This window comes from Stegostoma tigrinum, chromosome 5 (assembly GCF_030684315.1).
Source record: "Stegostoma tigrinum isolate sSteTig4 chromosome 5, sSteTig4.hap1, whole genome shotgun sequence".
NCBI classification, from domain to species: Eukaryota; Metazoa; Chordata; class Chondrichthyes; order Orectolobiformes; family Stegostomatidae; genus Stegostoma; species Stegostoma tigrinum.
The window spans coordinates 39,686,578-39,708,885 of NC_081358.1; the positions used below are offsets into that span (position 1 = coordinate 39,686,578).

The following is a 22,308-nucleotide window of genomic DNA, read 5'->3' on the forward strand; positions in this document are numbered from 1 at the left end:
AACTCAGCAGATCGAGTAGCATCTGTCGGAATGCTGTGATTATTTTATCAAAACTTGTATAAAATGAAAGCTTTATTGCATGCGACTTCAGTGAGGCTCATGGTATCCTGTGACATCAACTGGAAATCGCATTAGCATATTTTCTTGCCAGGTTAAAATAACAGGCACTTCATGAAAAAAGCAAACTCGTGAAGAACATTTCATGTGATGCAATAAATCGCATAAAGGCATCTAATTCACAACAGTCACGCACAAGAATAATTAAAACAATACGACTGACCTTCCTATCTCTGCAAATAATATGCTTTTCATACACCCTCTTTTGGGCCCCTTTTAATGTATTAAAACATTACAACACAGTACAGGCCCTTCGGCCCTCGATGTTGTGCCGACCTGTCATACCGATCTGAAGTTATTCACAGAAAGCTGCCTCCTGTGTTTTACTTTCCTTGGCGATATTTTGACGGTTTAGTACCAGCACATTACTGGTAGTAAAAGTTCGAATAATTGTTAAATGCCTGTTCTCAGTGAACGAACCTGGCTTCCAGTATTCGACGACTGAAAAACAGCGTTCTGAAAGACCGCCGTGCAGATTTTGCAGAGACCAAGGTTGATATTACGTTTCATTGACTCCGCTAATAACATGTGAACATGGTACGTCTTTGTTTAATTTCCCATTTTATACATTTTCATCCGTCTTTTGTATTCAACTTCCACGTTCCTCTGAGCGCTTAAAGAAATGTCATCACAATCTGTGACAAGGTAATAATTTTCAATGTTATTCCTCGACACGCGTGTTTAAATTCCTAAGTTAAGAAATATTAGGCAATATTGCTTTTCAGATGTGTAGTTATTCCAACTTTAAAAAAATAAGAACTTATCCTTTTTTTAAACCGAAGGTTCAATTTACTTTCTTGGCTGTTAAAAACATACAACTCTGCAAACAGCTGCAAGATTTGGTAGAGTGTTATGATAAAAAAAAGCTTATTTTCTGAGTGATACTAAGGGGAACATTCTCAGTGGGTAGTGTTAACTTAGTACGTTTCGGCTGCAAGGTATTATTGTGTCTCCACTTTATTTATTTCGTAAGAAAATAATAATTTTAAAAATTGATGCAATAGTATATTTTTCATGCATTTCCTAAAATCATCGCCCATCAGTTAATCTTTTTTTAAAAAAAAACTGAATTGTATTAACAGTGCAAAATAAACTAGAGCGAATAAAAAATGTGCTGGAGAAACTCAGGAGTGCTGACAGCTTCACGGGGAGCGGAACAGTTAACTTTTAACGCTAGAAACGGACTTGAAAAATTAATTGTTTTTCTTTCCATGGATGCTGCCAGACCTGCTATGTTTCTCCAGGACTTTCAGTCTTCATTTCAGATTTGCAGTAACAGCGGTATTTTGCACTTTATGTCCAGAATTACAGTTGTTGACTGGCGCAGTTTAGGTATTGTAATAATTTGCAGGAGCCTAACATGGATAAAATTGATTTACGAACATTAGAAAAGCATTGAATGTGAAATAATAACAAATCTGTACTATGTGAGAAATTTATTACCTCCATCGTTACAGCACATATTGACACTATTCGGCCCAATTAGTCTGTACTGGTATTTATGATTAACAGTAGTTTTCTGCCACTCATCATTTAATGTCAGCACATCCTTCTATTTCTTCCTCCCTCATATACTTAGCTAGTTATTATTTAATGTATGCTGTTATTTTTGATACTGAAGCAGCGTTGTTAAAGACACATTTTACAGGATTTTTTATTTTAGTAAATATGCCTCCATTTTGCTCCCTTTTAATATGATTTCTGACAATGGAAATATGTAAAATACCATATACAAAAGACATTTCAGCATTACCCTGCATCCTAATTCTTCGGTGCAACATTTTTTACAGCTTACACTCATTGTTTTCGGTTTGCTTTTACACGTTGTGATGGAAGTGCCATCTCCTCTTGATCAGGTGTTGCAATATATTGATGAACATCAGGATGACTATGTCCAGGTAAGGTCTCCAGAAAGGACTAGTTTTCAAAATTGGGCTAGACTAGATTGTGTTACTGATTTTTTTTGGTGCATGCTACTTTGTTAGTTTTCTCTCCACAGTCTTCACCCATGAATTTTCCTGGGAGGTCCACAATGAGTGCAATTGATGATTTTTTAAAAAAAATTCTTAATGGGTTTCCATTAAATGAGTCCGTAAGGGGTATAGAGATTAAGCTTTGTCCTCAGTTGTTCTTGGGGAAGAAAGGGGTTAGCAAACAAAGCTGTCGAGTTGTGTACAGCTGGATGCTTAGGTTTCTCAGGGCTGAATTTGGCTAGATTGGTTGGACAAAGTGAAGGCTTTGGACATCATATCATTTGGATAACATCATCTTTGCTGGTGTAAGCATGATGCTCCAGAGTTTAGTTGAATATAATGTAATGGTTAGGGAACTCTGATCATATTTAAAGATGTGTTGGACAGCCATCTCTCTTATTTGCAAGGTTTCTTGTTGGAGCCAGATATAGGAACAGATATAGGATGTCCAGCTGGAAGAGTTAAAATGGAAAAACAATCTAAAACGTAGATGTCAATTCTCTGGTTTCTTGATTAAAATTGCATTCAGTTAATCTTATGATTTAGGACATTCTGGATTGCCTTACGGTAACGAAGTACTTTCTGAACTGCGCTCATTGTCTAATTTGCACACTGCAAAACTCCTGAGCAAAATTATGTTAATGACCAGACCAGAGGGACTAAATATTTGCTAGCCCATCAAGATTATCTCCTTTGCTCCTCTTCAAAGTAGGACCACCCACCTGTGGGTGTGACTTGGCCTCAATTTAATGTCACATTACAAAATTAAGGGCAACACTTACTTAGTGGTGGCTGCATGTCTGGTTTGAGGGGCCTTGCTCAGATTCCATGTGGAGTGACTCGTTGAGTTTTGAGTACCATTTGTAGGAAAGGATATGCTGGTCTTGTGGGGGTGCGTGCAGCAGAGATTCATCAGAAACTGGGTTAAAAGGGCTGACTTAGGTTACATCGACCTAGACTTGTATTCCCTTCGATATAGAAGATTGAAGGGTGACCTGATCACAGTGTTTAAAATATTGAAGGCTAGATACAAAAATAGTATTTCTTTCTGAGAGTGGAAATCAAGAATAAGAGGACATAATTTTTGTAATGAATGGAAGTGGTTTCTTGTTTTCTGGATAAAGCTGTCAAGTTATATGAAATTAAGGCAGGTAAACATCAGACATGATCTAATTAAATGGTGGAAAAGATTTTGGAGCTGAATGGACACAACTGTTCTTATTGCATTTGCGAAGGGTTAAAAAAATACATGGTTACAAGAAAAGAGGAAGGAAATGGAACTAAGCCATTAACTCTTTCAAAGAGCGGGATCTGACAAGAAGGACTGAATGGCCTCTATAGCATCCTATGATTTAATGAATTTGCGCAAAGATGGAAAGCCATGCCACCTTTAACTCCATTGATTCTTTATAATTTGTTCCATTTGTTTATCAGCTCTTTTGGGCATTTTACTCCCACCCCACCCTAAACCATGTTAGTCTACGTCACTGTTACCTGGGAAAATAGCACAATCCATGTATTGCCATGTTTGTGGATGCAATACTTAACTGCTTGTGTTTTTTTCCCTTTGATTAAGAAAGCACATTTGGTTGTGCTAAGTACATAATAATGCAGCAACTTCACTTTGCAGCATCTAAAAGAATGGATAGCAATCCAGAGTGAATCAGGCACTCCAACAAAGAGGGATGAGGTGATTCGAATGATGCATGTTGTGGGTGAGACAATCAAAAGGCTGGGAGGAACTATTGAACTAACAGATATGGGCAATGAAGAGGTACAGTATAACTCAATCTGATGAATTCTGTTTTGACATTAAACATAATGGAAGGAAATTGTTTTTGATCTGTTTAGTGGTACTACATATTTATAAAGCACATAACTTTCTCCTGTGTCTATATCTGATTTCAGTCCCATGTGTATGATCGTATAAAGGTTATATGACTGGAATGGCAGTGTACAGTAATGTGGGTTCTACGCTCTTGTGAATAAACTGTGACAGGTTTTACCCTGAACATAACTGTTTACATCAGATAGTAAGAGAGGACATCTCACCCAGATCCCCACAGACCTGGGCTCCAGTTCATTGTGATCTGAAGTCACTGACAATGCTCCTTTGCAGATGCTCAGTAGTTATACAGAAAACAAGGAAGAGTACAACACAGGAACAGGCCCTTCAACCCACCAAGAATGCGCAGACACATGATACCTTTCTAAACTAAAAACCTTTTCCTGCTTTGCAATCCATATATGTCTCTTTCCTGTAAATTCATATGTTTTTTTATATCTGCTGGAAGAATGTAGGCATCACTGGCTGGCCAGCATATATTGCCTGTTCCTAGTTACCATTGAGAAGGTAATGGTGAGCTGCCTTCTTAAATTGCTGTAGTCCATATGCTGTAGGTTGACCCACAATGCCTTTAGGGAGCAAATTCCTTCGGCGAATTTTTGTAGTGCACTGTGTAGATAGCACATACTTGCTTTTAGTGAGCATCAGTGGTGGAGGGAGTGGATGCTTGTGGATGTGGTGCCCATCAAGCGAGCTGCTTTGTCCTGGATGGTGTCAAGCTTCTTGAGTGATGTTACAGCTGCACTCATCCAGGCAAGTAGGAAGTAATCCATCATACTTCGGACTTGTGCCTTGTAGATAGTGGACAGGTTTTGGGGAATTAGGAGGTGAGTTATTTGTCGCAGTATTCCTAGCCTCTGGTCCACTTTTGTAACCATGGCGTTTATGTGACGAGTCCAGTTGAGCTTCTGGTCAATAGTAACCCCGGCGACGTGGGGGATTCTGAAGGAATTTGCTCCCTAAAGGCATTGTGGGTCAACCTACAGCATATAGACTACAGCAATTTAAGAAGGCAGCTCACCATTACCTTCTCAATGGTAACTTGGAACAGGCAATATATGCTGGCCAGCCAGTGATGCTCACATTCCTCCAGCAGATTTTAAAAAAACATATGAATTTACAGGAAATAGACATTTCTGGATTGCAAAGTGGGAAAAGGTTTTTAGTTTAGAAAGGTATCATGTGTCTGCGCATTCTTGGTAGTAACACCATAGAAAGTCAAGAGGTTAGAATGTTTCTTATTGGAGATGGCCATTGCTTGCCACTTGTGTGGTGCGAATGTTACTTGTCACTTGTCAGCCCAAATCTGGATATTGTCCAGATCTTGTTGCATTTGAACTTGGACTGTTTCTGCGCCTGAGGAGTTGTAAATGGTGATGAATATTGTGCAGTCATTGGCGAGCAGGCCCATTTCTGATCTGTAGATGGTTGGGCTTAGGAGACGACCCTAAGGAACTCATGCAGCGATGTCCTGGAGCTGAGATGACTGACCTCCAACAACTATAACAATCTTCCTATGTGCTGACAGAGTTTTCCCCCGATACCCATTGATTCCAGTTTTGTTACGGCTCCATGACGTCACACTTGGCCGAATGCAGCCTTGATGTCAAGGACTGTCACTCACACCTCACCTCAGGAATTCAGCTCCTTTGTCCATGTTTGATTCAAGACTGTAATGAGGGAAGAACTGAGTGGCCCTGGCGGAACTCAAACTGGGCATCACTGAGCAGCTTATTGCTGAGCAGGTGCTGCTTGATAGCACTGTTGATGACACCTTCCATCACTTTACTGATGATTGAGAGGACACTGATGGGGCGGTAATTGGCCGGGTTTGATTTGTCCTGCTTTATGTGTCCAGGACGTACCTTGGCAATTTTCTAGCAAAAACCAGTGTTGTAACTGTACTGGAATGGCTTGACTGGACAAGTTCTGGAGCATGTCTTCAGTATTGTTGCTGGAATGTTGTCAGGCCCGTAGCCTTTACAGTATCCAGTGCCTCCAACCAGTATCAAATGCGGTGTGAATAGAATTGGTTGAAGACCGGTATCTGTAATACTGTGGACCACTAGGCGAGGCCAAGATGAGTCATCCACTTGGCAATTCAGGCTGAGCAGGTACTGTGAAAGCTTTAGCCTTATCTTTGGCACTGATGTGCTAGGCTCTTCCATCATTGAGGATGGGGATATTTGTAGAGACACCTCCTTCGGTGAATTGTTTAATTGTCCACAACCATTCACAACTGGATGTGGCGGGACTGCAGACCTTAGATCTGATCCGTTGGTTGTGGGATCACTTAGCTCCTTCTGTCACTGACTGCTTGTACAGTTTGTCAAGTACTGTTTGGTGGCTTCACCAGGCTGACAACTCATTTTAAGGTATGCCTGGTGCTGCTCCTGGTACGTTCTCTCGCACCCTCTATTGATCCAGGGATGATCCCCTCTCTTGATGATAAGGGTTGAGTTGGGATATGCTGGACTAAGAGATTACAGATTGTGTTGGAGTACAATTTTGTTGCAGTTGATGGCCCACATCATTTCATGGATGCCCAGCCTTGATCTATTGAGCATGGTGATAGTGCCACACAGTACAATGAAGAGTATTCTCAATGTAAAGGCGAGACTTTGTCTCTACAAGGTTTGTGTGGTGGTCACTCTTCCAGTACTGTCATGGACAGATGCCTCTGCAGCCTGTATGTTGGTAAAGATGAGATAATATTTCTCCCTCTTGTAGGCCCTCACTACCTTCCCAATCTTGCAGCTATGTCCTTTAGAAACCGAATATTTCAATCGGTAGTATTGCTGCTGAGCTTCTCTTGACATTGAAAACCCCACCCAGAATGTATTTTACATTCTTGCCACCCTTAGTGCTTCATTGTTGTTCAGCTTGGAGGAATACTGATTCATCAGCTGAGGGCGGACAATATGTGGTAATCAGCAAGACGTTTCCTTGCTCATGTTTCACCCCCAGAATCAATGTTAAGGACTCTGAGGGTAACTCCTTCATGACTGTATTTCACTGTGCCGTCACCTCTGCTGGTTCTGTCCTGCTAGAGAGACAGGACATACCCAGGGATGTTGATGGTGGCGTCTGGGACATTGTCAGTCAGGTATGTTGCCCTCATAATAACAGCTCAGATTGAAGGAGAGGTCAATGACAATGTAACTTTCTGCAAACAAATACAACATTTGTATACCTTTCACATTACAATAATTACATGCAACATTGATATCATTGTTAGCCACATGCCGCACACAACACATCCAATCCAGCAAACACAAACAATGATTGATATCTCTATAGACAGCCCTAAGTCCTCCCCTAATCTTATGATGTTTACCAGATACCTCTATCATCTGTCTTTGGGATCTTACAAAGCATCCCAGACATTTGCCAGCTACACCGTATCATTTTCCAGTAACCCAAGTACTTTCTTACGTCTGCAAACTCTTCCAAATTCTCTACTAACTCTACCGCAGGAGATTAGGAAGGATATTAATTTCTACCAATTGTTATAACGTCTGTAAAATCAACTCTGTAGTAAAATGGCTCCAATTCTGACACACAGCTGACAAATTGGGAACACACCCTCTCTGACTTCAGCCTGAAAGATCAAACAAACAGTTGTAATTACAAGAGATAATGGGAACTGCAGATGCTGGAGAATTCCAAGATAATAAAATGTGAGGCTGGATGAACACAGCAGGCCAAGCAGCGTCTCAGGAGCACAAAAGCTGACGTTTCGGGCCTAGACCCTTCATCAGAGAGGGGGATGGGGAGAGGGAACTGGAATAAATAGGGAGAGAGGGGGAGGCGGACCGAAGATGGAGAGTAAAGAAGATAGGTGGAGAGAGTGTAGGTAGGGAAGTAGGGAGGGGATAGGTCAGTCCAGGGAAGACGGACAGGTCAAGGAGGTGGGATGAGGTTAGTAGGTAGATGGGGGTGCGGCTTGGGGTGGGAGGAAGGGATGGGTGAGAGGAAGAACCGGTTAGGGAGGCAGAGACAGGTTGGACTGGTTTTGGGATGCAGTGGGTGCGGGGGAAGAGCTGGGCTGGTTGTGTGGTGCAGTGGGGAGAGGGGACGAACTGGACTGGTTTAGGGATGCAGTAGGGGAAGGGGAGATTTTGAAACTGGTGAAGTCCACATTGATACCATGTGGCTGCAGGGTTCCCAAGCGGAATATGAGTTGCTGTTCCTGCAACCTTCGGGTGGCATCATTGTGGCAGTGCAGGAGGCCCATGATGGACATGTCATCTAGAGAATGGGAGGGGGAGTGGAAATGGTTTGCGACTGGGAGGTGCAGTTGTTTGTTGCGAACTGAGCGGAGGTGTTCTGCAAAGCGGTCCCCAAGCCTCCGCTTGGTTTCCCCAATGTAGAGGAAGCCGCACCGGGTACAGTGGATGCAGTATACCACATTGGCAGATGTGCAGGTGAACCTCTGCTTAATGTGGAATGTCATCTTGGGGCCTGGGATGGGGGTGAGGAAGGAGGTGTGGGGACAAGTGTAGCATTTCCTGCGGTTGCAGGGGAAGGTGCCGGGTGTGGTGGGGTTGGAGGGCAGTGTGGAGCGAACAAGGGAGTCACGGAGAGAGTGGTCTCTCCGGAAAGCAGACAGGGGAGGGGATGGAAAAATGTCTTGGGTGGTGGGGTCGGATTGTAAATGGCGGAAGTGTCGGAGGATAATGCGTTGTATCCGGAGGTTGGTAGGGTGGTGTGTGAGAACGAGGGGGATCCTCTTAGGGCGGTTGTGGCGGGGGCGGGGTGTGAGGGATGTGTTGCGGGAAATAGGGGTGATGCGGTCAAGGGCGTTCTCAATCACTGTGGGGGGAAAGTTGCGATCCTTAAAGAACTTGGACATCTGGGATGTGCGGGAGTGGAATGTCTTATCGTGGGAGCAGATGCGGCGGAGGCGGAGGAATTGGGAATAGGGGATGGAATTTTTGCAGGAGGGTGGGTGGGAGGAGGTGTATTCTAGGTAGCTGTGGGAGTCGGTGGGCTTGAAATGGACATCAGTTACAAGCTGGTTGCCTGAGATGGAGACTGAGAGGTCCAGGAAGGTGAGGGATGTGCTGGAGATGGCCCAGGTGAACTGAAGGTTGGGGTGGAAGGTGTTGGTGAAGTGGATGAACTGTTCGAGCTCCTCTGGAAAATTCCATCCCCTATTCCCAATTCCTCCGCCTCCGCCGCATCTGCTCCCACGATAAGACATTCCACTCCCGCACATCCCAGATGTCCAAGTTCTTTAAGGACCGCAACTTTCCCCCCACAGTGATCGAGAATGCCCTTGACCGCGTCTCCCGTATTTCCCGCAACACATCCCTCACACCCCGCCCCCGCCACAACCGCCCCAAGAGGATCCCCCTCGTTCTCACACACCACCCTACCAACCTCCGGATACAACGCATTATCCTCCGACACTTCCGCCATTTACAATCCGACCCCACCACCCAAGACATTTTTCCATCCCCTCCCCTGTCTGCTTTCCGGAGAGACCACTCTCTCCGTGACTCCCTTGTTCGCTCCACACTGCCCTCCAACCCCACCACACCCGGCACCTTCCCCTGCAACCGCAGGAAATGCTACACTTGTCCCCACACCTCCTCCCTCACCCCCATCCCAGGCCCCAAGATGACATTCCACATTAAGCAGAGGTTCACCTGCACATCTGCCAATGTGGTATACTGCATCCACTGTACCCGGTGCGGCTTCCTCTACATTGGGGAAACCAAGCGGAGGCTTGGGGACCGCTTTGCAGAACACCTCCGCTCAGTTCGCAACAAACAACTGCTCCTCCCAGTCGCAACCCATTTCCACTCCCCCTCCCATTCTTTAGATGACATGTCCATCATCGGCCTCCTGCACTGCCACAATGATGCCACACGAAGGTTGCAGGAACAGCAACTCATATTCCGCCTGGGAACCCTGCAGCCACATGGTATCAATGTGGACTTCACCAGTTTCAAAATCTCCCCTTCCCCTACTGCATCCCTAAACCAGCCCAGTTCGTCCCCTCCCCCCACTGCACCACACAACCAGCCCAGCTCTTCCCCCGCACCCACTGCATCCCAAAACCAGTCCAACCTGTCTCTGCCTCCCTAACCGGTTCTTCCTCTCACCCATCCCTTCCTCCCACCCCAAGCCGCACCCCCATCTACCTACTAACCTCATCCCACCTCCTTGACCTGTCCGTCTTCCCTGGACTGACCTATCCCCTCCCTACTTCCCTACCTACACTCTCTCCACCTATCTTCTTTACTCTCCATCTTCGGTCTGCCTCCCCCTCTCTCCCTATTTATTCCAGTTCCCTCTCCCCTTCCCCCTCTCTGATGAAGGGTCTAGGCCCGAAACGTCAGCTTTTGTGCTCCTGAGACGCTGCTTGGCCTGCTGTGTTCATCCAGCCTCACATTTTATTATCTTAGTTGTAATTACAATCCTTGCTACTCTCATATTATAAGTGAGCTTTAAGCCAGGTTTTAATTCTTGAATGAATCTTTTATTATTTCTACTGTAAAAACTTTCCAGTACCAATCTTCTTTATATAAAGCATCTATTTGAATACCACTGATGAGGGTGAAATTCAATCATTTCACAGCTTTATGAAGTCTTCCAACGAAACTTGTTTAGATTCCACAAATAATTAGGGGACATAACCACATCTTCACTCTGTATTTTGTAATTTGTCTCTATCAGTTTTCCTTTGATCTTTGGATATAAGAATTTGTTCAAATTATCTACATCTGCACTTAAATTTCAATTGTTTATCTCTCCCCAGACATGACCTTTCTTTTGTCTCCCTTCCTTTGTCTCCCTCCTGTGCTGGTGGTGTTTTAGTTATCTGTTCGCACCATTTGTTGCTCCATCTTGCCTGCTATTAAGGGGAGGCTCTTATTCCTGCTTGTTGTTAGCTGCTCATAAAAATTCAACTAAATCTCTGCATAGATGCCTGTGGGTCGTGTTTCACAATACTCATATGGGTATGTTCAATATGTAATGATAATTACCCAAAAAGTCTAGGTTATTGTGGGATCATACTTTTGGTTCTTGCTAAACTACAAACTGGTTGCTACTGGATTTCTTTTATCTAGGTTTTTCAAGGATGGCTTCTTATCAAAAATTCTGTGTCCTTATCAAAAATGTTGTGCTCTTAAAGTTGCTGGCCTACAGAAATCCAGTTAAAATCCCCTGTCTTTTCCCAACTGAACCCATTTATGACCCCCACTGGACTTTTCATTATCTTATCCAGTAACTCCGAGTGAAAACCACACGTCTGACTGTGAACATCGGCTACATGTAGTTGCTAACCCTTTTCGGCCATCTTGTGTCAGCTAAAAATCTCCTGACAACCATGTTGCCAACTTTAGTCATGGGCCGCTACAATAATGTTCAAGTGAAAACAAATTGAGTTTTCCCAATCTCTCCGTATAGCTAATACCTTATAATTCAGGTGACATCCTGGTAAACCGTTTCTGTCCCTCCTCCAAAGCCTCCACATCCTTTTGGTAGTGTGGCAACCAGACAGTGTATAATATCCTTAAAGGAATAATTTACTTTACACAGAGCGCTGGACTAATTATCGATGATACTAAACCCACTGTGCAGTTTGATAATTTGCAAGTTGAAAAGCTTGTGTTAGTAAAATATTCAACTCTGTCATAATAAGGCGGACTTTTAACTGTTTTCCCGAGGTGGCTCTACAAGTCTCTTAGCCGCATCAAACTGTTACATCAGAGGAAGTAAGGATAGACAATAACTGCTGACCTTAACTGTCATGCCTGAGAATGAATCAGAAAATACGTCACGGAAAATTCAACATTTCAAACCCTTAACCTCCTTTAAGATCTCTGCTAATGTTGCTCAAAACTATTACTGAAGACAAGGCAGGATGGGCTGGGATAGCTCACCTGATTTCCTTTCTCCCGGCATTGATATTAATCCTTCAAATACTGAGATCAACAACTTGTAACCCGGGATCATCCTGATTGTCTAACATAAAATGATAAAATAGCACAGGGACTGTTTGAGGTGATTCATAGATTTGTAAATTAGAAACCAGACAGATGTATACTTGAATAAAAGAGTTAACCATTATGCTATAAGTTAAGATGAAGAATTGGAAGGAAACACTTGTGGGGCATAAACACAAGCATGAACAAATTAGGTCCAAACTGCTTATACTGTAGACTATGTACTTCGTTAATAGTGCACCAAATTTAGTCTCTAAGTTTGAGAATTAAGTAATGGTGGAAAAAATATTGCTCTTTTGTATGAAAGGCATAATACTTCAGCCCTCGTAATCAAAAGAGTCACTGAAAGAATATCTCATTCGTAAACTTACAAGGCTATGAGGATAGAACAGTGGAATCGGATTGTTTGGAATGCTCTGCAGAGATCTCGTGGACTGGGTGGGTTGAATGATCTCCTTCTATTTCTTAATGACTGTGTTTCCTTGTTTGCTGCTTTGTCTTCTGTAATTTGTATTCCCGTCTGTAGCTTCCCAGTGGAAAAATCATTCCATTACCACCAGTGGTTCTGGGCGAATTGGGAAAAGATCCAAATAAAACTACAGTCTGCATTTATGGACATGCTGATGTCCAGCCTGCAAGAATCAATGACGGATGGACTACAGATCCATATGTGCTAACAGAGAAGAATGGTCAGTATTGTGAAAGTGTGATAGCGCTTACCCTTACCTTAACTCCATTAGTTTGAGTCACTTTGCTTATTTTTGTATTTCTTCAAGATGATTCAATGCTTATGTTATTTTCTTCCTGCAAATAAAGTCAAATTTATTACCTTATCAGGCCCTTTCTCACTGTATTACTAAACCTGTCCTCATGCATATCCTGACTTTTCATTACTCCATCAGTCGCAGCTCTTCCTTCACCTGATTGTGCCTTAAGATTTAAAGTTTCTTCCCACCTCATTACCTCTTTGTCTTCCTTAAAACCTACCTCTTTGATCAAGCTTTTAGACACTTGTCCTAATATTTCCTAACAGTGCAACACATGTGATTCAGTAATCTGATAGACATGTATAAGATTATTTCTGGTTTAGATAGGGTAGACAAAGAAAATGTTTTTTTTAAAAATCGCCTCAGTAAAGTGTCCATGAAACTGTCATTGATTGTTATAAAAACCCCAATGTCCTTTTGAAATAATTCTTCATGTTCACGTTCATTGCTCGTGTAGGGAGACAGTTAGGGGCCATTACCACTTGTGTAATAAAGTTCTTTCTCACGTCCCTGCTGCATCTCTTGCCTAAAACTTTAAATCTACGCCCTGTAGTCCTTGTACCATCATCTATTGACAACAGTTTTTCTTTTGATACTTCTTCTAAACCTTACACATCTTTATCACATTAGATTGCTCCAGCAAGTAGCCAACTCAGGAAGGGTGGGCTGAATGGCCTCCTACATTGCTGGATCATCTTCTAATTCATGGTATCATGCTATGTGATTTGGTGCCAAATTTTGTTTGATAGCAGTCCTGTGAAGGAGCACATGACCTTTCATTGCATTAAAGGTCTTGTATAAAAACATGTTAGTGTTGGTTTAGTTGTATTACAACCTGCTGCCACCAGGTTCTGCAAGTATTGGGACATCAAGTGGAAGTCATTTTCCTGTTTTTAACGATAATGTTTCCATTTGAATCTCTTGAAGGTAATCTTTATGGACGTGGAAGCTCAGATGACAAAGGTCCTATTTTAGCTTGGCTCCATGCCATTGAAGCATTTCAAGCACTGAAGCAAGTAAGTAACAGTTACAATAATGTCCTACATTTATATAGCACTTTTAATTTACTAACGTGTTTACAGGAGTATAATCAGACAGAATTTGACACCAAGCCTTTTGAGAAGATACTAGGACAGATGGGCAAAAACTTGGCCAAAGATATTGCTTTAAGGAGTGTCTTGTGTATCTCTGTACAGGATAGTGTGAAAGTTTAGTTAATTGGCCAATGTTACTATTCATGATGCAACACTGAGTGGAGAGACAACTGAGTTTTAAAAATCAAATAGACAGAAAGGTGATCAGCCTTCATACTTTAAAAGATGGTTGATTGGTATTAACCAGTTTGTGAAGTGTAAATGTTTGAAATCACCCCTTTTCCAATATCAGCTAGACCCCAGATGAGCATTCCAATATGCTGCAACAGATTGTAAGTGGATAATGTGGGAGGGGTTTGTTGGAGGTGAAGAGGGCTTGATTTATTCCTGAGGTGCAAATTGAAATTGCTGGGGAGGCTTGAAATATTCACTGCTCAGCAACATAACTCTGCTGTCATTTCAGGATCTGCCAGTGAACTTGAAGTTTATTTTTGAAGGTATGGAGGAATCTGGATCCTCTGGGCTAGATGATCTTTTAACCAAGAAAAATGAGACCTTTTTTTCCAATGTAGAATTCATTGTTATCTCAGACGGTGCATGGCTAAGCAAGAAGCCAGCTCTGACCTATGGAACACGAGGACTGTGCTACTTTACTATAGAGGTACAAAGGGAATTTAATCATCTTAATCAACAGAACATACTTTTGATGGTAAACAATGAATTAATGCCAAGAAGTTTGGGTTAATTTAAAGAGCTTTTGATCATTCACTTAAAATCAAGGGAATTAAGTTTGGAAAAAGAGAAAAAAAAATTCTGCTTCAATTGTTCATAAATACAAAGACATCCAGAATGATATGGCTCGTGCTTTCTTGTGCCATATCCCAATCAGTGTTGCCATGCCAAACTCCAAGGCCTTCTCATCCTGGACAAGCAATGTTAAGACTGTCTTCTTCACCTTCAAATCCCTCAGAAGCCTCATTCCTTGCCACCTTCACAGCTTCCTTTTCCTTAAGTCTGCACCAATCCTCCTATCACCAATCACCACCTCATTGCCCACTACCAATGTTCCACTTTATACACATGTTCTTCCAGCTAACTTTCCATCTCTCTTGGCCTTCATAACTCCAAGCTCAATTTGTATTTTGCGTGGAGATTATACCAATTTGGAGAAGATTAACAGACTGAATCTCTGTCCTCTCGAAGAGAGAATGTTTAGAGGCAACCCAATAATTACAAACATGGTTCATTATGTAAACTCAGACTTACTCCATTTCAGGGAAAGCAAAACTAAAGGCTTTGTATAAAAGATAGTCACCGACAAATCAAATAGGGAATTCTGAATTAATTTCTTTATCAAGAAAATAATGATAAAATAGGTCTTGCTACCACAGGGAGTGTTAAAGCGTATAGCAATTATGCAGTTAACAGGAGCCCACATTAGCATATGAGGGAAAAAAACAATTAAAGGTTATGCTTATTGAGGGACATATGGGAAGATGGGAGGATGTTCCATTGGAGCATAATTGCTGGCATGAATTGATTGAGCTGAATTGTCTGTATTTGAGCTGTGGACTCTATATAATTCTATGTTGATTTGAAAAGTACTGGTGTTTCTACTGCTTATGTATATCCTATACATAATTTGTCCCACAGGTACAAGGTGCAAATCAAGATTTGCACTCTGGTTCACATGGGGGAACAGTCCATGAGGCGATGACTGACTTGATAGCTCTCTTGGGTAAGAATTAATTTTACTCGTGATGAAAGTGAAGGGAGAATGTTTTCAGACAGAGAATTTGACGGGGTAGAACTTGAACACTTGACAATGTGCCTTTAACTTTAAGCTGGTGGAATATAGATTGGTGAAAGTTACATTAAAATTACGTAAAGCTCTGGTCAGACCTCATCCAGAGCAGAATGCTCAGTTCTGATTTTGACAACCTCAGGAAAACTATATTAGTCACATGTGGTCTGCAATCCAATTTAGCACAGTTTCACTTTGGCTAAAAGGAGTAAATTATGTGGATAGATTGCATAGACAAGATTTCCCTTAGGTGTGGAAGAGTAAGAGATAATCTAATTGATGTGTTTAATGTCATTGATAAGATCAAAAGATAGAGATGAGAAAAGTCCAGATTAAGGCAGGCCAACAAGGTGTGTTGTCATGATACACTTCTTCATGCAAAAGGTAGTGGAAATTTGGAACTCTGAACACTAAAAGCCTTGAAATTGAGGATTGTTGAAAATTTTATGACTGAAGTTAATAGATCTTCGCTAAAGAAAGATGTTCAGGGTTATGGAACTAAAGTGAGTAAATGGAGTTAAGAGGCACTCTAGCCATGATCTAATTGAATGGTAGAACAGGGATTGAATGGCCTCTCCCATTCATATCCTCTTTCGGTGAAAAATACAAAATATAATCCCAAGACTCAATGAACAATATTCTCTGAAACTTTAATACTTCAGTGGATAAAAATGTATGACTTAAAATACCGCTGATCACATTAGTTAGCTCATTCAGATCCTTCCCCATGCTGAACTAGCAAGTTGAAATAATTCTATTGAATAAAAAGAGGAAAGACAATAATTTCCAGCTCCTGCTAGCATTTAGACTCCTGAAAACCTCGTTGGCTGTCCATATTGGAATTGGACCAACATCAATGGGATTAATTGCTAAAATATAACAGAGAATTGCAGATGCTGAAAATCTGAAACACACATCTGAAGAAAAGTCATAGAGATGTACAGCACAGAAACAGACTCTTTGGTTCAACCCATCCATGCTGACCAGATATCTTAAATTAATCTAGTTCCATTTGCCAGCATTTGGCTCATATCCCTCCAAACTCTTCCTATTCATATACTCATCCGCATGCCTTTTAAATGTTATAAATGTACCAGCCTCCACCACTTCCTCTGACAGTTCATTCCATACATGCACCACCCTCTGCATGAAAAAGTTGCCATTTAGGTCCCTTTAAAGCTTTACCCCTTCACCTTAAACTTCTGTCCTCACGTTTGGCACTCCCCTACCCTGGGGAAAAGACTTTGACTATTCACCCTATCCGTGCCCCTCATGATTTTATAAAGCTCTATAAGGTCACCCTTCAGCCTCTGTGCTCCATGGAAAATAGTCCCAGCCGATTCAGCCTCTCCCTATAGCTCAAGCCCTCCACCCTGGCAGCATCCTTGTAAATGTTTTCTGAACCCTTTCAAGTTTCATAACATCCTTCTGGTCAAGGAGACTAGAATTGCATGCAATATTCCAAAAGTAGCCTAACCAATGTTCTGTGTAACCGCAACATGTCCTATCAAATCATATACTCAGTGCACTGACCAATAAAGGCAAGCATACCAAACGCTTCTTCACTACCTTGTCTAAATGTGACTCCACTGTCAAGGAACTATGAACCTGCACTCCAAGGTTCCTTTGTTAGGCAACACTCCCAGGACTTACCATTAAGTGTTTAAATCCTGCCCTGATTTGCCTTACCAAAATGTAACACCTCACATTTATCTCAATTAAACTCTATCTGCCACACCTTGGCCCATCTGCTCAAGCCCCCATTGTACTCTGAGGTAACCTTCTTTGCTGTCCATTAATTTTGGTGTCATCTGCAAATATACTTACATACCTCCTGTGTACCCATCCAAATCATTTATATAAGTGGAAAAAAAGCAGTGGACCCAGCACCGAACCCAGTGGCACACCGCTGCTCACAGGCCTCCAGTCCAAATAACAGCACTCAACCAACACCCCCTGTCTCCTACTTTTGAGAAAATTTTGTATCCAGATGGTTAGTCACTGGACTTGAAACATTAACTCTGCTTTCTTTCCACAGATGCTACCAGACCTGCTGAGTTTCTTCAGCAATTTCTGGTTGTGTGTTGGGATTAATGGGTTAGTTCTACCAAAATGGGCACAATAGGCTGAATGGCCTCCTTCTCAGTGATTCCACATTGCCATTGAACTGACAATGGTATTAGTTTATTACATTTGGGCTCTGTCTTTAATGTGTGTGCTTTCACCATGGTCACAAAGTAGGAGAAGGAAAACTCTGCTGACTCTCATGTATGGTATTACTCTCCTTATTTCAGAAAGCATGTAAATTCATTTGAGGAATTTCAGGTAAGGTTTGTGACAATAATACCTAGAATAGGCAGAATTACTTATTAGGAAAACTTGGACAGACAAGGTCTGTATCTTCTGGAGTTTAGAATAGTAAGAGATAACTTGATTGAAATATATAAGATACCGAGGGGTCTTGACAGAGTACATTTGGGAAGGATATTGTGTCTACTTGGAGAATCTAGAACTAAGAAGTCTCTGTTTAAAAATAATAGGTCATCAATTTTAGTCAGCAATATGGAGTTTATTTTTCTCCCGTGGAGTGTGGTGAGTGTTTGGAATGCACTGCCTGAAAAGATGGTGAAAGCAGATTCTTTGAATATTTTTAAGGCACAGGTGGATAGATTCTTGGTAAGAATGAGGGTGAAAAGTTATCGGGGTAGGTGGAAATGTGCAGTCATCAGATCAGCCGTGATCTTATTGAATGGCACAGCAGGTCACAGGACTAAGTGGACTATTCCAGCTCCTATTCTGTACATTCATATCTTTGTATTACAAATCATTTTCACAGATTAATAATGAATATCTGGAAAAAATTGTGTGTACTGGAACTGTAGGGTAAGGATGGGATAAAATGCTTCATAAATGGATTCGAAAAGTAGATTGTAGTTGCAATTTAGTTTTGGAAGACGAGAACATAAGTTTAAGGGAAGAGACTGGACAAACAGAAGATTGTAGCACTTCAAATGTTTATTTCCTTGAAGATCTGTGTGCAGGTGGACAAAACATTTTTAAAAAAATCATAAAATTTGAGTTTTGAAATAGAGATGTAAACCTATAAGAGGCAATAAACAATACACAGGTCTGGCCAGAGTTAATGTCCTGTGTGTAGTGTAGTTTTAGAAACTACAGTGCAACAAGCAGATGAGAACCAAAGGGTGTGCTGAACCGAAACACACCAGGGAGAAACCAATGATGGATGATCACACCCAGAAGGAGAGACTTAGTACATTGGAACCACTTCCACAACTATATTTTAAATTATGAATGATTTGGACAGAGAAGACAAGAATGAGCATTTCTGCTGATCAGTGGATCACTGAAAGTGATAAATTCAATCACAAACATCAGTCTTGAGAGAAATTTATGACTTTTGAAGGGTAGATGGATAAATATTTGAAGTGGAAGAAGAGAAGAAATAGGGGAGGAGCAGACAGTTTGGCCCCTTGAGCTTTCTGTGCCATTCAGTATTTGATCTTCTATCTCAATTCCATCAACCCTCCTTATTTCCATATCCATTTATTCCCTTAATGTCCAGAATAAACTGAACTTATGGTACAGATCAGGGAAGTGGAATTAAGTTTTGAGGCTTTGCAGTCATGATGACCTGAAGACAAACTTGCTGTTCTATAAACTACTATGATTCTAAGTTCATTAATCCAATTTCAGACAGCCTCGTGAATTCATCTGGTCATATTCTGATTCCGGGCATCGATTCAGATGTTGTGCCCCTAACAGATGAGGAGTGTCTTTTGTATGAACCAATTGAATTTAATCTTGAAGCCTTCAAGCATATCATTGGTACATCAGAACTCCTTCATAAAACCAAGGTATTCGTAATATTAAAGAGATCTGTTAACTCAAAGTCTTTGGAAACATTAATCAAATACAAATATTGACTTAAATTGGGGTAAATGTCATTTTTTTCTAATTTGGCCATTTGTAGCTCAGTGGGTGAAAATCTAATCTCTGAGTCAAAAGATCATAGGCTTGAGTTCAAATCAGACAGTTCATCAAAGATGCCAGGCTAACACTCCAGTTGTCAGTACTGAGGAAGTACAGCACTACTGCCTGCCTTTCTACTGAGGTGTTAAACTGAAGCTTTGTCTGCCCTTACTGGTGGATGTAAAAGATATATTATTTTGAAGAAGTTCTCCCCATTGTCCTCAATCAAAATTATGCAGTCGCATTTTGTGGTCGTTATCAAACTGTTAGTCATAAGAATTTGCTTTGTGCAAGTTGACTGTTACGTCCCCTACATTTGAAAGGTGACAATATTTCAAAATTAATTTGTTGGCTGTGGAGTTATTTGGAATATTGAGGTCATGAAAAGTGCGACATAAATATAAGTTCTTTTAAATCTTGACAATATTCTCAAATGAGGCAACACGAGGTGTTTCAATAATGAACTCCATATGAAGTGGAGACCAAAGTTTATGCAGATTGGGCATAGTTCCTACTGTGAAATGCTTAGGATTTGCTTTTTAGGCTAAAAAAATGGGAACAGTGCACATCATTTTCTACTACAATATGAGAAATAAGTTCTTTTCTAAACACTCATGGGATGTGGGCTTCAATGGCTGGGTGAGCATTATTATCCATCCTTAGTTGCCCTTGAGAAGGATGTGTTGAGCTGCTTTCCTGAATCTCTGAATTCCATTTAGAGTTTGCACTCTAAAAATGTCATTAAGAAGGGAATTCCAGGATTTTGACCCAACAATACAGAAGGAACAGTGACATATTTCCAAGCCAGGATGATGAGTGTCTTGGACAAAGGCTTGCAGGCAGTGGTACTCCCAATTACTTGCTTGCCCTTGTTCTTCTGCATAATAGCTGTCACAGGTTTGAAAATTATCATATAATGCTTTAGAATAGCAATAAAAGATAATTTTGCATCGTATTATTTTGGTTCCTGGACCAACAATGTCTTTATTGTAAAGTTCTCATCCTTGTGTTCAAGTCCCTCCATATCCTAGTTTCTCATCTCTGCAATCCCTTAAACTTCAATTCTTTGGGTTCTCTGCATTCACCAATTCTGACCACTTGAACACCTATGATTTGTACTTGTCCACCATTAGCAAACAAGCTTTCAGCTGCTGATGTCTGAAACTGTGGAGTTCCCTTTGCCTCACTACCTCCCTCTCCTCCTTTAAGATAATCCTTAAAAGGCTATCTCCTTCTATCTTAATATGTTCTAATGTAACTCAATGCCACATTTGGTCAGATTATCACTCCCATGAAATACCCTTTGTTTCACTGTGTTAGAGGAGCTTTAATAATGCAAGTTGCTGTAATTGCAGCCGGGGGCAAAGTGGGCCAGTGGAGTCCCAAGGATGGTCATTTTAATAACTTTGTGTTATCTTATGCAGGTGGATGTTCTCCTTCATCGATGGCGATTTCCATCACTTTCTATTCATGGGATTGAAGGAGCTTTCTCAGGACCAGGAACTAAAACTGTTATCCCAGCCAAAGTGAAGGGAAAATTCTCCATACGCTTAGTGCCAAACATGGATCCTGAAAAACTGAGCAATCAGGTAAACATTGATCAGGAATGCTGATTTATCTTCAGCAAGAATTGCAGGGGAAATTCCACCCAAGCTGCAATTAGGAAAGTGGAAATAGAAAGGAGGAGATGAGAAAGTGGAGGAGGAGGAGCAGAAATGTGAAAAAACCGTGGAAGTTGTAATGAATGTTTTGTATTTTCTACCTTGGATCTAGTAAGGCGTGGCTTCACTTTCTACTTCTGACAGGTTTTTATGCAATACTTTCAAAATGTTTACTGTATGCTTCAGTTATAGCTTCTGCTCTTTTGTTTTTCTCTGAGGCCATATCGAGGCTTAACCATGAAGCACAGTGAGCAACAGACTTGCATAATCAACCATTGAACAAATGAACACTGCAACAGAGAGACAAATCAAAGCATGAAACATTTTTAATCCATGGCTGTGCTGCATTTATATCTGCCCAAGCAAGAAGACCTTCCTCTGTTGCATTGCAGCAATGTGTGTGCCTATTTCCTTTCCTCAGAATACTTCATCAATTCTGTTATCATGCCCTGGCAGTTGAACTGGTCATCTTAGAAAGTTTGCTCGTTTATTGGCTTATTGGTTCAAGTTTTTGATATAACTCCATTCATGGTGACAATTTCAGCTCTTACTCCTAACACCTCAAGTGAAATGGTTGCCTACTTGGTATATTCTAATGACTCCTTTTCTTCCTCCAACCTAAGATTTAGAACCACAAAAAGCAGCAAGATGAAGTTATGTTCCATCATAACAATCCATGAAATCTGTGAGTTCAGATAGCACAGAATTATAGAAAAAAGTGCTGTCCAGAGACAAAACAGTTGGTCCAATAACTCCAAGCTAGTGCTTATGTTGTACATGAGCATTCCCCCAACCTTCACCATCCTGCCGTATCAATGTATCCCTCTAGTTCTTTCTTTTTCATGTACTTAATCCCCTTACCCTTCAAGTTATCTTGCCTCAATTTCAGGGGAGACTATGTGAAATGGCAATGTCACTGGATTAGTAAACCAGGGAGCTACTCTATAATGCTGTTGGGACATTGGTTCAAGTCCCACCATGGCAGATGATAGAATTTAAATTCAATTAATGAAAATCTGTAAGTAAAAGCTAGTCTCAGTTCATGTATCATTCTTATAAAGCTTTTTTTCCCCATCTGTGCCTCTGTATCCTTTT

General features: G+C 41.3%; 1 protein-coding gene across 2 annotated transcripts in view; it reads left to right on the forward strand.

Annotated features, from left to right (window-relative positions):
• Positions 1-241: 241 nt before the first annotated feature.
• Positions 242-22,308, forward strand: part of LOC125451667 (cytosolic non-specific dipeptidase) — a 30,233-nt gene continuing 8,166 nt past the window's right edge. The window contains exons 1-9 of one of the 2 annotated variants that reach the window (XM_048529127.2): positions 244-654; positions 1,908-2,015; positions 3,721-3,864; positions 12,424-12,586; positions 13,592-13,680; positions 14,222-14,419; positions 15,412-15,496; positions 19,277-19,437; positions 20,977-21,141. In XM_048529127.2, coding sequence (XP_048385084.1) covers positions 652-654; positions 1,908-2,015; positions 3,721-3,864; positions 12,424-12,586; positions 13,592-13,680; positions 14,222-14,419; positions 15,412-15,496; positions 19,277-19,437; positions 20,977-21,141 — 1,116 coding nt within the window. In that variant the 5' untranslated portion in view covers positions 244-651. Of the gene's footprint in view, positions 655-1,907; positions 2,016-3,720; positions 3,865-12,423; positions 12,587-13,591; positions 13,681-14,221; positions 14,420-15,411; positions 15,497-19,276; positions 19,438-20,976; positions 21,142-22,308 lie in introns of both variants that reach the window. The other variant, XM_048529128.2, reaches the window with a different exon arrangement.